A 17888-nucleotide genomic window follows, 5' to 3' on the forward strand; every position below is an offset into this window, starting at 1 on the left:
ACGTCACCGGACGCATCCTTAATAGCCTTGCGTAGAAATAAGTGGCCATGGACCCACTTTTCTTTTCCTTTTCATGTCCATCGTAGGGGCGGTTTTTCGCCGGCACCCGTCGCAAGACGTTCAAAATTATTTTACAGTTCATATAGAAATGTCGAAAAAAGGTTGTACGAAACCACTGACAATCACTGTCAATGTAAGCGCGTACCCAAATGATTCAATTATGCTAGATCAAAGGAATGGCGCGCTTGGTGACATGCATTGCTGTCAGGATATATTTGCTGTTTGATTGCGCATGGATGGATGGATGGATGTTGTGGGCATCCGCTTTGTAACGGGGCGATGAGTTGCGCCACGACGCTTTTGCTATTTTACTGCCTAATGTCTTACCTAGGTTAAAAAGAGAAAAAAAAACGACACGATGAACTCCCACATCCAAATTTCCTGACCCCCTATTGTGAACTTTGCTTTTGTACTACTCCGTTTTTTGCCGTTTCCCTACGTTTCTTCCGCCAATCTTCCAATCGCCTCTTACTAATGTCTACAGCGGACATGTTTACATTTCCTCGGCTCTTGCTGAACCCAAGGGCTTCAAGGAGGCCAGTGGCAACGTTACTAGACTAGCTTCAGTTGTAAAACTCCCCGCCCGCGCGCTTACAGCCGCTGTCGCCACTTCTGTCACAGCCGCCAGAGGGCAACGCCGTTGCATCGGGCTCCACTGCAGACGCCTCGTCACAGCCTTGAGCTCGTGCGGACGGGCAGTTTGCGCGTGTTTCACGCTCGCTGGCGTTGTCCTTTGTCTGAATTGGCGATACCACGAGAAAGCGGTATCAACCTACAGCAATGAGATTTATCGCGCCAGTTCGTTAATACGGAAGACAGGGTAAACTACATGAAAGGAAGAAACCTATACAGCGAAGCTCAGAAGCTGCGTTGCTAAATGTCGTGTATTTCTTTCTGTCGTCTTAATGTTTCGCGCAGTTTAGGCTCACGAGCCTGAATATCTGACCAAAGTGCGTGATTGTAGGATGATCTTCATCCCCACCGAAGCTTCTCATCACGCCAAAGAAGCGCTACAAAAAGAAAGCTGAGGTCGGTCTTTGTACACACAAGCCACAAAAAAAAAGAAGTCGGATTTTTCATTCTGTGAAGATGGTTAATCAGCGAAGCTGAAACGTGCGGCCCCTGTGTTTATCACTGGGTTAATCCCGAGGGTTCATTAAAGTATTTCTCAGTTATGAGGTTACACACACAATCGGGTAATCCCGAGGGTTCGTTAAAGTATTTCTCAGTTATGAGGTTACACACAAAATCCGCTGCGACGAAGAGAACGACGTCACAGACGGTATGCCCGCAGACTGCAGTTGTCCTTTACGTTCGATGTCTCGAGTTATATGGCGGCGTGGTTAGCAGCCTTCGCCTGCGATTTGCCGCTTGTGATGCTGCGAAATTAAATTTCTTGAAAATTAAATCTTTCCATTACGTAAGACCATGAGTGGCTCATACTCCCTCAAGCAATGGCTCAGACCCCCGTAAACGCGGCCTCCCCATTACGACAACAGAAGTGAAGTGAAATTCTACGCTGGAAAGATGAACGGCTACGCAGCCGGCTGTGGAAGACGACGACGAACGCGGGAGCAGTGGCCCGAGCGCGTGCCGTTGATTTCGCAGAGAGTTCCCAGTCGGCACGAGGAATCGCTCTGTTTCACGCCGAGCGAAGCGTCGCATTGCTTGGAGCACAGAAAAAGTGGTGCGCCGAACTGTCGACATCGTTCCGATAGCAGCCTATGCAGCCAGGTATCCAGCATGTCGGCATCGTCTGCTGATATTCTTAAGTAATTCGGTGAAGGCTGCAGTTGCACGTATGACATGCTTGCTGAAATTCGCTGTCAACAACGAACCACAGAATACAACAACGCTGCACCGCGTGCTTAGTCCGGCCCGCCTGCGTAGCCGGCTAGTGAGGAAGTGAAGCCGGGCGCGACTGCAGCGCCACGAAGGCGCGGGCGGGTGGCGGTTCCGCGCAACGGCGCCGAGTTTTAATACTGAAGCTAGTCTAGTAACGTTGGCCAGTGGTGCCTAAATCGACCGCTGAGCAGATGCCTTCACATTATAATAAAACATGCTTCATCGTTTCCCTAGCTTTACCGCAGCAGGCACATGCTTCTTCTTGCTTCTTATGTCTCGCTTTATAGGTGCATGTTCTAAGGCATCCTAATCTCGCTTCAAAAAGTAATGAGCTTCTCTTTGAGTTATCATAAATTGTTTGTTTGGTGACTTGGTGTTTTCCTCTTCAGTAGGTACTCATGGCAGGTTTCTTTTTCATTGCGCATTTCAGTAGCGAATAGAGCGATCTAGTGTTAGTGAGTCTAGCGCAGAGTCTAGTGGTAGTATAGGTGGAGCATACGTCCTTCTCAAATAAATATGACAGTTAGAATTCCTTGATGAAAGCCTCCCGCAACGCAAGATGGCGTGCCTTTCGCGTCGACGCCTTTGTCCCGAGGTACGACCTGCAACCTCCGACCTGCAGCCTCCGACCTACAACCTCCTACCTGCACCCTCCGACCTGTAGCGTCCGAAATGCAACCTCCTAGGTGCAACCTTCGACTTCCAACCTCCGGCATGCAACCTTTGACCTGCAGCCTCCGACCTGCAACCTCCTACTGCAACCTTAGACCTGTAACCTCCGACCGCCAACCACCGACAGGCAACAACCGAAAGGCTCACAGAAAACTATTCGCTTTAATATGTGTAGTGCCCCGAGGGGAATCAAACTAGAGCCCCAGATAATAACAGTCGGAGGGTTTACTTCTCAACAAGTCCTCTTATTTCCGGCATTGTCTTCTCGACCACTCTATGGATGCTGTAACATAGAACAATATAGCGCCTGGAATGCCCGGCCACGCCGCTAGCTGCTTTAATTTTGCAGCTTACCTCTAATCCGCCAACAAGCTAACAGAAACCGAACGAATGAAGAGGCGAAATGCGAAAAGGAGGATACAAAATAACACGTAGAAATGCCCGTGTGTATCCACTCAATCACTGGGAAAGGCTTCCTCCGTATTGCTATGAGATTTATTCTCTACGCGAGATTTCTCAGCAGTACAAGACTACTTGCATACAATACCGCGTCGTGGTAACGCTGCATTGCATTATGGATGAAACTGTAATTTACCTTCCTGCATGCATAAAACATTTAAATGGTGGGTTATTGTTTAACCGTGACACAACAAGGATAGACCCTAGGGCTGCAAGTAAACTCGAATTTCAATCTTGTGACACTCAATAGTGCTTTGGTAGCACTTAGAAAATTACATAAATGATTTAAAAGCCACAGGCAAACGTTTCTTCGCTGTTAAACAATAGGGATCAGACGTTTCATTCGAGTATGGTACTATTGTGTTCGGGCGCAGCAGGTTGAGCTAAAGACAAATTCGCGTTCCTGTGCAGCGAAGTGTTCGCGGCGTGCTATTTCTTTTTCATTTCAAAGTCTTGTTTTCTTAAACAGGACAAAGAATACTACCCGCTTTGGTTCGCGCCACTGTGCATTATATGCGTACTTCGAAGAGCAAAGTACAAGGTATTATCCCAGCAATCTGTTTTTTTATGTCATTATTGCCTATTTCCGACGCTGTGCTCTAATCGAGTATGACGCTATTGTATTCGGGCGCAGTCGGTTTAGCTAAAAACAAGTTAATTTTAGTGTGCAGCAAACTACTTGTCATGTAATATTACTTTCATATTTCGTAGTCTTGTTTTTTTCATATAGGAGTACAATACCACCCGTTTATATTGGCGTCACTACACGTTATATATGAAAAAGCAAAATGCAAGACACTATTCAGACCTTATGTTTCAGGAGGTCATTATTTTCCAATGCTTTCTGGCGCTGCGCGAAAGTCGCCTACGATTGTACGATGCCGAAAACAGTTTAAGCTTGCATCTCAAAATAAAAATCGCACTAATGGACAACCGCCAACGCCTCAGCGCAGGTTGCCGAAAAAAAAGGAAAATAAAAATAAAGAAAGAACTTGTAAATGAAAATTAAAAGACCTTCCTATCAATTTAACCTGTCCTTGTTACCAAGAACGAAATATTCGAAAACAGCTTGCCGCTTTCTACCATTGTCTTGATTAGATATAAATGTCGTGGTAGCTACCTGTATTTGCTTGGCACGCCAGCAATTTCAAGATGACAGCCTTGCCGATCCCGGGCATTCTGCTCGCAATAATCGTATGTGCTTCAATTCTACCTGCGAAAGGGCAAGACCCAGCAGTAGCTGCAATAACTAGAGCTGCTTATTCATCTCCTTGGTGGAGGGGATATCAAGGTATGTACCCCACATATTGTTTCGAAATATATTAGCGAGGAGTTACTTCCACAGTCGGTGGTCTATAGATAACAAGTATTATAAAATGCATAACTACGACCGTTGTTTAGAGAATAGTGCGGAATGCTGCAGAAAAACTTTGGGGGTAATTTCGGCACGTATCCAACACGCCTAACTTGTTTTGGCTGATATAAAAGTCAATACTACCACGGCGTCGCGCCTCAATGCAAAAGATTGTAAGACGCTGCGGCGTGTTCTTGGTGTCCAGTGCTCTATTTTATCGCTGGCGTCTGAAAGGTTAGCTGAATGTTGTTCAAGCAGAAGGAAAAAGACGGTCGAAGCAAGCTTATCGTGGTTGTTGTCCTTCTTAGCGCTTGCACATTCGTCGATGAGCCCTAATAACGAAGCGAAATTTTCACTTTCGTGCTTGATGAAATATTGGATGCGCCTGCGCATGTGTTGATCCAGTATTCTCGGTATCGCTCCGGTTAACGTCGATACTTTTATCTTGCACCAGCTCTGTATGTCTGTCGATTTTTAAATCCACAATATTGCTGGAAGAGACTAACGTTCAAACGTTAATAGCTGTGCTCGTTGTACTTGTATGTGATTCAAGCACATCACTGGCGCTGATTGCACATATACGTGTTGTTCTGAACGGACATCTGCATGTGTGAAGAGAATAATGGTATGGTTCATCTCATCAAGACAGATGTATGACGCTACTATGACCGCCGCACAGTTTGCTATCAGTGCTGATTTAGATTAACTGATTCATCAGACGTTGTGCAAAGCACGGTCAGCTGTTTGCTCCGTGTACAGGTATGTTTCCTTCAATTTCAGTGGAATCTCATTTGCACCATTCCTGACGGACAGTTTAAGATATTCTACGCGACGCCTATAAAGGACACAGGCACACAAACGACTGTTTGTTAAGTTGATTTTCGCTGGGAGTAATTTTGCTTCAGTAGAACGTGTGGCTTGGCGAATTGGTTGGGGTCTAATGAATACATTGTTGCGTCAAAAAAAAAAAAAGGAAAATAAAAACTTGGGAGGGAGAGTACGAAGCGACAGTTTGTCGACAATCTGTCGTTTCGTGCTCTCCCTCTTAAGTCTTTGTTTTCCTTTCTTTGGCGCAACAATGTATTCATTAATTTTGCTTCATCTATAACGGTATCAGTTTATAGTTATCGATGGCGTTCGGCTTCGGACCACGATGTCATCTGTTGGATTATCTCTCGCAGGGGCCCCACTCTGACGCGGAAGGAATGTGAGAAAGGTCGTGAACATCAATTTAGCAACCTGTCTGAAAGAGCCTGAGCTAGTCATAAATAATTTGCAGTCCGACAACTACTAGGTGTCTCTTAGCCGAAACGGTTCTTTAGGACGGTAAACCACGCAGTGAAGTTTTATTTCACCTCCTTTTTCTTGTTGTCTTCAACACATCATTACTACTGCTGTACCTGTCAGTTCGTCACCCTAGTAGCATTCTGTTTACTGATCTTCATATTCTTTCTTTCACAGCGTGAAGAAATTATGAGATCACTTGTTTAGTTCACAAAATGCTCAACACCAACTTTCCCTTACCCTACACCACATTTAACTTCCCGCGTGCACACACCAGGGAAGCAACTAACTTTAATCTAAACCTTCCTTATTGCACCAATGTCTACGGTGAACGATAATTAGAGTTTTTTGGCGCTATAACTTAAAACACTGTGCCTGTGGAAATAAAACTAACCTGAAATTTTGATCTTGTACGTAAACGTTTCTTCTTGTCAAGCCAAACGTTTTAACTCTTCCATGAAAAAACAGTACTTGTTCATGTAAATACTGTTCTTACTCATTGAGCAAATACGTACTTGGTTGACCTGTATATGTATTTTCGTCTATTGGACCAGCTACTAGCCACATAGGCTATTGGTCTAGCTATCTTAGTGCGCATTCCTTGAATTGTTTATATGAAATTAATTCTTTGGTATTGATAAAAAAAAATAAACGGTAGCTCAAAACCTCGCTTTAGCATGCTGTCAGATACGTCAATTGACAGTTATGACTTTCGAATTGCCGGGAATATCTTCCAGGGAGGAGAGATGTATCCGATTCAGGTGCTGAAGGAAATCAGGTCCAAACAATGTCCCGCTAATTCTCCGTTTTAGGTCTCTTTCCCAGTGACATTCAGTATTTTTATCTTTTAATCTACAGTTCAGGGACACGTGATTTTCTCTGCTTGTGCTGATATGCTCATTCAATAACAGATGCGTTTTAAAGGTCATTGTCTCTAAACTGGTTATCACACTGACAGCAACAGCTGCGTAGTTAATTGTACCAAGGAATATATATAGTTGCGGCAGCTAGGGGTTGGGATTACGACAAAATATGTCGTTTATTTTGTAATAAAGGGGCGTTGCAAAAAAATAATTATAAATTTCTATGACAATTTTCGAGCACCTCCTTTGGAAAGCGCTGCTCGAGAGTTTGTCTTATTTTGAGTTTCCCTTCGGGATCTGTTCCTATTTTCATTTGCATTATTTGCATGAATTTTCACCACAAAGACTCATGAGCGAACTTACCCTTCCGTTACCAGTAGCACTTGCGAGATTTCCTCATATCGCAACTAGATAGAAACTTTATCCAGCCAATTTGATCATTCGCGTAGTAATTTATGGTTTAACATGGCTAATGAAATGAACTTCCATCACGCCGTCATGATGACGGCTTCTCGGTTCACCTTCATGAAGCAGTTACGACAAGCTAGCGGTGATATTTTGACAAAGTTGGTAAAATATTGAAAAAGAGATATGTAGCGATATAACAAAAACGTTATGCAGAAGGAAACGAATATGTCCTGAAAGTAAATTTCGTCTCCCTTGGGGCTTATGTTTTCTCTCAATTATTATAATCGCCTTTCTCGCGGGCTCGTATCGGTGCGGCATACCACTCCTGCTAGCAAGATAGCTAGCGCAGATTGTTAAAGAAAGTAGGTGTTCGGACAGGTTGACGACAATATTGGCTGGTGGACAAGATAGGCACGAATAGTTGTAACAAAAATTTAACGCGTAGGTGACAAAGCGAGGACAAACCAGCATCATGAAGCGAAACTGGGATAAGTGCTATCGCGTATTACCCTCAATTTATCACTTACTTTATCCCAAATAATAATAAAATACACTGGGTACATTTCCTCAAGAGTCAGCTATAATTCGGCTTTCCGCATGAGCTGTGAACTTAGCGTTTGCTAGACTGTGGCTTGTGCGTTGGCTCCTAGGAACCCATCCGTTCAAAATCGGACGTGGACCGTGTAACACAAGTGACATATTTATCTGACGTATCGCTGTTTGTGCTCTACTCACTCTTATATGCAGGGTGCAGACGGAACGAGGAATACAAGGAGCAAATAAGCAGCAGTTGTGCCGAATGGAAATGCTGGTACCTGTATAAAGGCTGGCCCGTTGGATGCACGCGGGACTACACGAGCGGGTGTTTCTGTCGGGAAGGTTACTTCAGAAACAGGAGAAACAAGTGTGTACTGGGATGGAAATGCTTCGGAGAATACACCACCTACCGAAATGAGCTGGCAGAGTAAACCTCAAGGCGCCGTACGATGACCTATCTGTCGTCCGAAGCCATTGGTCTCGGGAAACAAAAGTAGGCGGTAAATTCAGGTGACGAGCAAACGGGGCAAAAGAGAAAAACAAAACGCAAACGGCCAACGTCATGTTCTGCGATACAGAACGGCGCATCCGAAATACTTTAGCTACAAATTTTGCTGAATAAAGGTAATTTGGATTTGTGGCAACTGTGCGTGTGGATGCATATTTTTCCATTTGGACACTTTGAGCCAGAAAACTCCCACAACGCGGTGACCAACAAATGGGGAGAGGTATGGCACATTGCCCTTTAAATTGTAAATGACAGTACAGTGAAACGTGGCACTAAACTAAGCCATGCGAAATGATATCCCTAGGAGAAATCGCAGTCTAGATCAGCCAGTGTTTTCGCGGCAAATGCAGTTAGCCCGGGCGCTCAGATTTTTTCCACATTGGGCGTACCTCTGAGATAACACAATGCACAGATAACACAGTGCACATATCACAACGCAGATAACAGCAGTGCGCGATGCAAGACACCATAACAGTGTTCCAAACACCATTCTAAAACACGGTAACTTCTACTACCCTAGGTAGAGTGGGTGGTGCCATTACACAAAAGGGCGTTTGTAAACTTTTTTTCATCCAAGTAGAGCTACCGTTTGAACTAAAATCAAAGTAAGCAATTTTGAATCTAAAGATCGTTTTAATGATCCGTGCGATGTTACGATGTGAATCATTAGGAATCAAAAGAATCTTTTTTTTGTGTTTGCAAATTCAGTGCGGCAAGAATTATGAAACCGTGTCTAAGAAAACGAAACTCATTCAACCTCCAAATTGAGAACAGAAGCACACGATGCGAAAAAGCATTTTGCTCCACATAGCGCGCGCTTACTTTGCTACGCACACCTAAAATGAATAGCAGCACTTTCGTCTACATGTGCCTAAAGCATACTTGCCAAGATTGCGCTGTCACCGCTACCAATGTCCATGGTTTTCTACGGCTTCGCTTTGAGGGTACATATGCACTCTGGCAACGGCGCAATCCCAGGCGCGATAGGTGGGAGCTTGTCAATCTTATACTTCTTATAAACGGTCACTCTAATGTCCTTTAGATGAGGGAACCTCTACCTGAAAGGCGCCCGAGCGCAGTGACACATGATAAAAGAGTATTTCCCTTACGGCAATGTTCCTTTGATGGAAAGCAGATCGCGCGTATAGTTTTCGAGCAGAGAGGGATACTATCGCGTACAGCGTGCGCAACTCGTCAATACAAGGAAATCTGTCACAAAACTACACTGCCCTATAAGCATTTTTTGACCTAGCGAAGATCTTTTAGTTTTTAACCGTTATGCGATTTGTCGAACAGTAACCATTTACTCTAGCTATACTCTCAAACGATCTAATCATGTCGCTCGTATCGCAACGGAAACGTGAAAGAAGGATGGCAGAAACGTGGGCAGTGCCATGACAGTGCCATGATAAGTAGTGTGCACGGCACAACCCCGAGTGTCCCTAATTGTTGGGGCAATTTAAGTTGTTGCTCAGAACGTAGAAACATGAAAACAATAAACGAATATACGCATAATAAACTATAAACTGTGGGCAAAATTATTCTTTTTAGGTTCTACAATCGCCAAATGCAAGCTACATAGGCAGCGTTTATCGAAAGTTTTCTCTCTGGCTGCTCCAACAAGCAGTGCACCTTTTCCTTTCTTTCTTTATTTTTTTTTGCTACGTTGAACTGAGGAACCACATCAAGAAGTTATTGCGGTGCCGTGTGTCAACGGCGCAACTACTTTCTGCAAACGCTTCTTCAGAGTATAAAAAGGCTTAACTGAAGCGAACTTCAATTTGCCCGTGTGTCAGGGGTATTAGTTAAACTTTTTTTCTGAGGAAGTGTGGCCAGCCACGGGAACATTAGAAAGGGTCGCGCCGTCCTTGCTTCGGAGAAATAGCAGGACGGAAATAAAATACACCGTAATGGAGAAGGTGGGCGAGCAAGAGGGGACTCTTCAGTTAAAGGGAAGTATATGTTTGTATTGAAGTGCTCGAGAGGTGCTTCCTATCACTTCCTGTGTTGTGACACCTCCATTGTGTGCATATTTTGTTACTTAGACTTTGCTAATGAGTTTAGTCAAAAAACTTCAAATCTTTATCATATCAAATTTAATGCGATCAAGCTTCCTAAGATGCTACGCGCACTTTTCGGGATCCACGTATGTCCGCACCTAACTCTAAAATTATCACGCTAACTTGGGTCATTTAATATTCGCCATTGGTTCGCTGTATTCCTAGCATGTTCTCACAAGAGGACGTCACAGCTGTGTTCGGCAGACGTCGGAACGGTGTTGCGATGCGGCGGCTTTTAGACTGCTCAAAGCGGTGACACTCTTTTGTTATCTCCGGTATTATTTCACAATTTCTCCACATATGCTCTCTGCAATGCCGACACTGTGGAGGGGCAGCTAACTTCTACCACATGGTGTGGGCGTGCCAATTTAATCCCTTAGTTGAGCCCATTCCAAATCCCCCCGAAGAGCAGTGGGAGGCTATTCTGCTCAGCGATGATCCTGACCATCAGCACTGGTGGAGAGGGCTAACGCTGCAGCAATAACAAGTGAACTACCGGACTAGGCAGCCAACCCACGAGTTGTGCGAATAATCAGCAAATAGAGATGTTTTCAATCAACCAACCATTCCACATGAGCTGGCTGAAAGCATCGTCGGGGATTCCCTTCTGTACATGCCCAACCTTGTCTAGCTTAGCCATATTGCTCTCGGCCTTACAGAACAGAGGCAGCACGTCGTCCATGTAAGAGACGTGTGATTCTCTGGATTTCCGGGCGCGGGTCACTAGTTCTTTCTTAGCGCTCTTCCGCCCGGTCAGGACGGCCGATAAGTCCATAAGCTTGTATATGTACGTGTCCCAGTCGTTAAGCTCTTCATCGTGGTTGTCATAGCACACTTTCACTGAGGCTTGTAGGTAGAAGACCAAGTTAGCCAGAATAATCTTCGGATCCATTTGTTGTGGGTCCTTACACGCTCATACGTGGTGATCCAGTCTTCGACGCCGAGGTGGTCAGTGCCGAAGATCGTTCCTGGATCCCGTGTCTGGGCCAGCAAAATCGTCGGGATCGTAGGCGTTGATGTAGGTCGCGACATGCCGGCTGCTGCTTCGCCTGTTATGTTGTCCTGTCCGAGCTGACAACCACTGCTGAGCTCCGCTGTTGTGTCTCGTGGGCACCCCACACCTCCCATTAATTTGCTACGCTGCCAAATTAACACATAAAGGTGTATTTACAATATTTACGATAGAATGCCTAAACAAGCAGGCCGTGGAGACCGATTCCACTTCTACAGGTCAAATTGTCTTCTCATTGGCGTCACTCTTGGTATCGACGTAACAATATGTTCGGTGCCAGGGCAAACAGGTATAATGGCCATTATACTTGAGACAAGCTTGGTACATGCATAACAATAGGAGCCTGTAACTCTGCCATAACTATACCTCTCAGAGACTTCAAGCCTTTCTTGCACAGAGAGCTGGGAAACTTTTGGAAATCCATCTGGAAAGTTGAAGCCAGGCTAAAATGGTAGGCGACCCTAACCTTTGACTTAGGGGTCTCTTAGTGGCATGCGCACCTCGGCGTTAGTGGTCTTTACGTTAAGCGAGCGAACGTCTTTCCCCTGGAATGATATGCGGGCGAATAGCGAGGGAGGTTGACGAGGAAGCTCAGCACGCGCCACCTGGCGGGACGTAGCCCTCTAGCGAGCGGCGCACGAAGAGCGCCTTACGCGCTCTCTGCGGTGCTGACGTCAGAGCATGTAACGATCGCGCGCAGCTGTTTCGAGTAAGCGAGCGAGCAGGTGAGTGCCGGGAGAGAAGTGAGAGAGGAGGGAGTGACGTCCCATCGACTCTCCTAGGGAGATGTTTAGATTGTTCCAGGCGACTACTTTCCAATAACTAGCCCCCTCAGATATCATACCACTTGTATGCTGCTCCGTGGGGCGTAGGGAGTCCTCAAGCTGCATTTGGCAGCTTTTTCCCTTCCATCCTCTCTCAGTCTGTACTTTGTTTTCAGAGAAATACATCTATCTATTTCATTAGTGAGTGAGGTCATGGCTTCCGCTTTCCACTTCCCAGTTTCCAGGAACTTAGCAAGATTTCTGCTCACGTGGCGGCTTTCTGAAGTCTACGATTCTGTGCTTTGGAGTGACGTAATCAATGATTTCTAATTATTTATAATTATTCCAGACACTTTAGTGACTTAACGTGTAACTAAACTTATCCCCAAGGGACCCGGTGAGGGAGCAGGGCTACTCGCAGGGATGTATTTTTGTATATCACCTTTTCATAATACATGGCATCTTCATAGGACATGTCGGGTGTCGCCTGGCTTTAATGCGTACATATTTACACACTTATCAACGACTGTTTTTTACCGACCTCTATACAGCCGTGTTTCACCGACACCTGAATTTTCGTAGTTCGTATACCAATGGCAGCCTATTGCCTTGGTCTTGGCGCTGTTTGGCCACATCTGGCCATTGTGCCAATGAATTGTTATCTTAAGCACCAAAGCTATTAGCTTCGAAATGCGCCGTACCCCGCTTTCGGCCAGCAACACCGCGAGTAGAACCGAGAACGAGTTTGTCTACGAGTGCGTGCCGATGGTGCAGCCCGGGCGCATCAGCAAGCTCGTGCAGCCGAGCACAAGCAGGAACCGTGTACGTAGGGTACGACAGCCTACCAGGCGGTCGTTTACTGAAAGCTCGGGATTAACCCAGTGATGAAAACCAGGTCCGCACGTTTGGGCTTCGCTTGTTAACCATATATACGGAATGCTTGGGCGGCGATATTTTTTTAAGTAGGTCAAAGAATACTGGTTTTCGTCACTATGCCTTATACGAGTATGTGGATGGATGGATGGATGGATGGATAACTTTCTTGAGGTCCGTCGGTGCGCGCGATTAGTGCGCAGCGGGCCGCTCCCACGTCGTGACAGAGAGGCCATGCCCGTCCGTCGCGTCACGGGCACGATGGACAGCCCAGAGCTGTGATTCAAGGTCCGAGCTGCGTAGAGCTCGGTCCCACTCTTGCTTGGTGGTTCGGGCCCCCGGCGTAAGGGGGCAACCCCAGAGCATGTGAGCAACGCTAGCTATATCCTGACAGTAGCGACGCGCATTGTGAGGTGCGCGTCCGGAAAGATTTTGTGCAGGAAGGCCGGGCATGTGTAGCTGCACGTCTGAAGCCACCTGTGCGTGACTTCTTGTACTTTATGGAGTGCTTTGTGCGGTAGCGGCATGGTTCTCTTGGGTAACTTATAATGCTGGGTGAGATCGTTGTAAGTGACGAGCGGCATACAGTGGCGGCATACTCAATTTCAGTGCAGTGCCGGAAAGAGGGAATAGTCAGACGAGTACATGAAAGAGGACAATACAATATGTAATCTAACTATTCCGTTCTTTGATCTCACTATTCCCTCTTTCCGGCACTTCGCTGAAAGTGGGTATGCCTCGACTGTATTCGCGCGCCGTGGGTTGAGCTAAAAACAAGTTGCTGTTACTGTGGAGCCAAGTGGTGGGTGTGTATTATTTCTTTTTCATATTGAAGTCTTGTTTTTTTAGTAGGACAAATATAACAATTCGTTTTCGTTTGCTTCACTATCCATTATACCCGCATACAGGAGAGCGAAATACAAGTTATTAAACAGCGATTCTATTTTTTATTGTTATTGCTTACTTCTGGCGCTGTGCTAAAATCGCGTACGACGCGATTCTGTTCGCGCACCGTAGGTTGAGCTAAAGACAAGTTCGTGCTACTTTGCAGCCAAGTGCGTGTTTTGTAATATTTCATTGTGATTTGGAAGTCTTGTTTTTTATGTAGGGCTATGAATACTATACGTTTTTATCGGCGTCACTGGGCGTTATATAAGAAAGAGCAAAATACAAGACACTATCCAGACCTTACGTTTTAGGAGGACAGTATTGTCCAACGCTTTCTGCCACCGTACGGAATTCAAACGCATGATTTAACAACGCTGAATACAATTTAACTAGCATCTCAAAATAAAAGTAGTACGAATGAACTATCGCGGCGCCTCAGCGCAGGCTGCTGCCCCCTAAAATACTTGCAAATAAAAATGAAAAGCCCTTCCGATCAATTTAACCTGTCCTGGCTGCTCAGAACAAGATATCCCGAAAGAGCCTGCCGCTTTCTACCATTGTCTTGAGTAGATATAAATGTTGTGCTAGCTTACCTGCATTTTGCGGGCACCCCAGCAATTTCTATATGTCAACCATGTCTATCCTGGGATTTCTGCTAGCATTGATGATATGTGCTTCAATTCTACCTGCGAAAGCAGAAGAAGGAGCAGCATTCGCATCAATAGCAGCTGCTCCTGGAGCTTCTTGGTTGTCCGGGAGTCGTTTCCCATGGAAGTGTATGTACCACATCTGTTATTGCGAAATATATAGGGCGCGAGTTACTTGCACAGTCATTGGCCTAGATAACGGGCATTATAATATGCATACCTACGACAGATGTTTATGTGCTTAGAGTGCTTCAGAAAATCTTTGTGTCGGCAATTCGAGCACGTATCCTACACGCCTAACTTTTTTGCAGATATAGAAGTTATTCCCGACAGGGCATCGCACGTCCTAAATGCAACTGATTGTTAGACACTGCGACGTTGCCTTGGCCTGCAGTGGTCTATCTTATCGCTCGTGTCTGGATGATTAGCTGATTGTTGTTCAAGCTCAAATGAAAACACGGTGGAAGCAAGCCTGCTGTCGTCGCTGTCCTCACTACTTCTTGAACTTTCCACAACATATCTTATCTACGAGGCGAAAATTTTACTTTCCTGATTGATGAATTACGGAACGTGTGTTTGTGTGTTAGAGAGCTGTTCTTCGTTACGGTCCGGTTTACGTCAATACATTTATCTAGTACCAGCTCTGTACGCTTCTGGCTTTTTAAATCGAGAGCGTGGCTGGAAGAGATTACGTCCAAATGTCAATTCCCTTTTTGTTGTACTTCTCTGTGAGTAAACAATATCAGTAGCGCTGATTGCACGTATACGTGTTGTCTTGAATGGATATCTGTATGTCTGAAGCGAATAGTCGTACGGCTGATCTCGTCAATACAGAGGTATGACACACACCCTTTACCATTAGTGCAGAGATGAAGATCAGTAGAGTTTTGAATTTCGAATTTTATTTCACCAGCCGAGGTATGGGAAAAACCAAATAGATAAATAGATAATACGCATCTGGATCGTTAGCGCACTTCTAGTATGGGTCCATACACGCACAAGAAAGATATAACAGTTGTTATACCGGTTCTTTTATTCCAGCGAATTTTGAACCTTTCACGAGCCATTACGTGCATCAATAGAAGCTGTGGTTCAAAGTATTGCCTGTGAAATGATTTAGATACGCCTGTGTCAGCGGCGAAAAAGACAGGGCATTTTCAACGAGAATTTCGTGGGTCCTGCGCTTGCCGGCTGGACCAATTGATTCACGAGACGTTGTAGGAGACGTGGTCGTCGGTTTGGTCCGTGTACAGGCATATTTTGTACAATTTCAATGGAATCTCGCATGCACCCTGCCTGTCAATCAAAAATATTTCTCGTGACTTCCATATAACGGACACAGACGCCCAAATGACCCGTCGTAACTTTGCTTTGAGCATCGCGGTATAATTTCATAGCCATGGATGGCATTTTGCTTCGTAGTACGACTTCACCGACTCAATTTTCCCTCATAGTGGCCGCATTCACATGCAGCAGGAATCCTAGAAAGCTCGTGTGCATAAATTAGAGAGCTTGTTTTAAAGAACGCGAGCTGTTTTGTGACCGGACAACTAGTGCGTCTCTTTGAGCCGGCCCACTCCTTTAGGATGGTAAGCCGCGCACTGATGTTTGATTTCGCCTTATTTTCCGTGTTAACTTTCACATATCATTACTACTGCTGTTCTTGTGGTACTAAAAGGTAGCTCAAAACGGCACCACTCGCATGCTGGCTGTTATGTCAATTCACAATCACTGCTTTCGAAGTGACGTGAATATCTTTATGCGTCGTCTTCTGTCATGTCCGTGTCGTTTTTTTTGTCGCGCAATATCATTTAAGCAATGGATTGCCAACTTGCGCGGAGTGCTGCTCTCATCTTCGAGGGAGGAAAGATGTATCCGATTCAGGTGATGAAGGAAAGCAGGTTCAAACGGTGTTCCACTATTTCTCCGTTTTATGTTTCGTTTTCGGTGCCATTCAGTTTCTTTCTTTTTCAATATTGAGTGCACGGACACGTGGTTTTTGTGCCAGTGCTAATATACTCACTCAATATTAGATGTGCTTTCAAAGTCATTGTCATTAAACTGGTCGACAGCAACCACTTTGTGGGTAATTGTATCGATGATTATGCAGCCTGTTATAAGGCTGCGTACCAAAAGAAATGAAGTGCGCGAGGTTCCCATGACGACTCTTCACCACTTTCTTTAGAAAGAACTCATCGAGAGTTTTTCTCATTGAGAGTTGTTGTTTGTGAACCTTTCCTTTTACTTATTTGCGTTCCTTGCACAAATTTTCGCGACATTTGTTCACGAGAAAGCATTTTGGTTCCATTACCAGTAGCACTTGAAAGATGTCCTCATATTAGAAGAAGATAGGTACTTTATCTTGCCAATGTGATAAATCGCATCGGAATTTGTTGTTTTGCATGGCTACTGAAACGAACTTCCATCATGCGGTCATGATAACGGCTTCTTCTTTCTCCCTCATGAAGCAGTTAAGATAAGCTAGCTGTGGTATTTTGAGAACGTGGGGAAAACATCGAAAAGTGATGTGCAGTGATATAACAATAGTGATATGCAGGAACAAAGGAATATACGTGGAAAGTAAATTTTGCCCTTTAGGGGCTTATGTTTTCTCTAAAAAATTTGCGTCATCTTCTATCCGGGCACGTATCAGTGTGACAAAGTGTTTCTACTAGCAAACTAGTTAGCGCATAGTGGAAAAGAAAGGATGCGTTCGGAAGATTGATGACATTTTTGTCTGATGGACAAGATAGGCGCGAAAGGTTGTAAGAGAAATTTCACGCCTAGGTGACAAAGTGAGGAAAAACCAGCATCATAAAGCTAAAGATGAAAAAATGCTATTACTTATTACCCGAAATGTATGATAGATTTTACCCCCAAAAGCATAATGCACTTAAGTACATTTACTAAATAGCCAGCCTAAATTCCGTTTTCTGTATTCGCTATGGCTTAAGCGTATATGAAATTATTGAAGTTGCACATTGGCTCAAATGAACACATCCATTCAAATAGTGACGTGGACCGCAGAACATAAATTAAACATTTATGCGACGTCTCGGTGTTTATACTCTACTCCACATTGCATGCGGGGTGCCGCAAAAACGAGGAATACAAGGAGTGCCAGAGCGGCAGTTGCGGCGAGTGGAAATGCTCGTTCTTGTATAGAGGCTGGCCCATTGGATGCACATTGGACTGCAGTACCGGATGTTTCTGTAAGCATGGTTACTTCAGAAACAGCAACAACAAGTGCGTAAAAGGGTGGAAATGCTTCAGGGAATTCAACTTGTACCGACCTTCTCTCTCCGAGTAATGCTGAAGACACCATGCAAGGACTTTTCATCCGAAGCCATTCACTTGAGGGAGCAGAAAGCAAGGATAAATTCTGATGATATAAAAATGAGGCAAGAAATGCAAACGAAAATGGGCAATATTGTATTCTTCCCTACAGAAAAATGCATATTAAAGAGAACTGAATATTTGTTGAATAAACATAACTTCAAATTATGCTATGTGTGCATATTCTGTTTGGACACTCTGCACCGTGAAAATTCCGGAAAGCGGTACCGAACACTTAAGGAGCGGCCTGTTACTTCGCTCTCTTCATTGTAGCTCATAGTAAACAAAAAAAAAACGTGGTCTTAAACTATACTTAAT

General features: G+C 44.8%; 1 protein-coding gene and 2 long non-coding RNA genes across 7 annotated transcripts in view; 2 read left to right on the top strand and 1 right to left on the bottom strand.

Moving 5' to 3' along the window:
• LOC142589786 (uncharacterized) overlaps window positions 1-17888 on the bottom strand; it is an 80513-nt gene that overhangs the window by 21235 nt on the left and 41390 nt on the right. The window lies entirely within an intron of this gene.
• On the top strand, window positions 4144-8126 carry LOC142589781 (uncharacterized). Its single transcript, XR_012829923.1, has 2 exons — window positions 4144-4327; window positions 7693-8126. It is a non-coding gene; the product is annotated as an uncharacterized LOC142589781 (long non-coding RNA).
• LOC142589782 (uncharacterized) overlaps window positions 14141-17888 on the top strand; it is a 35581-nt gene continuing 31833 nt past the window's right edge. For 2 of the 5 annotated variants that reach the window (XM_075701372.1, XM_075701374.1), the window contains exon 1: window positions 14167-14363. In XM_075701372.1, the coding sequence (XP_075557487.1) occupies window positions 14257-14363 (107 nt within the window). In that variant the 5' untranslated portion in view covers window positions 14167-14256. Of the gene's footprint in view, window positions 14364-17888 lie in introns of all 5 variants that reach the window. The other 3 variants (XM_075701373.1, XM_075701375.1, XR_012829927.1) reach the window with 2 other exon arrangements.

This window comes from Dermacentor variabilis, chromosome 8 (genome assembly GCF_050947875.1).
Source record: "Dermacentor variabilis isolate Ectoservices chromosome 8, ASM5094787v1, whole genome shotgun sequence".
Classification (NCBI taxonomy): domain Eukaryota; kingdom Metazoa; phylum Arthropoda; class Arachnida; order Ixodida; family Ixodidae; genus Dermacentor; species Dermacentor variabilis.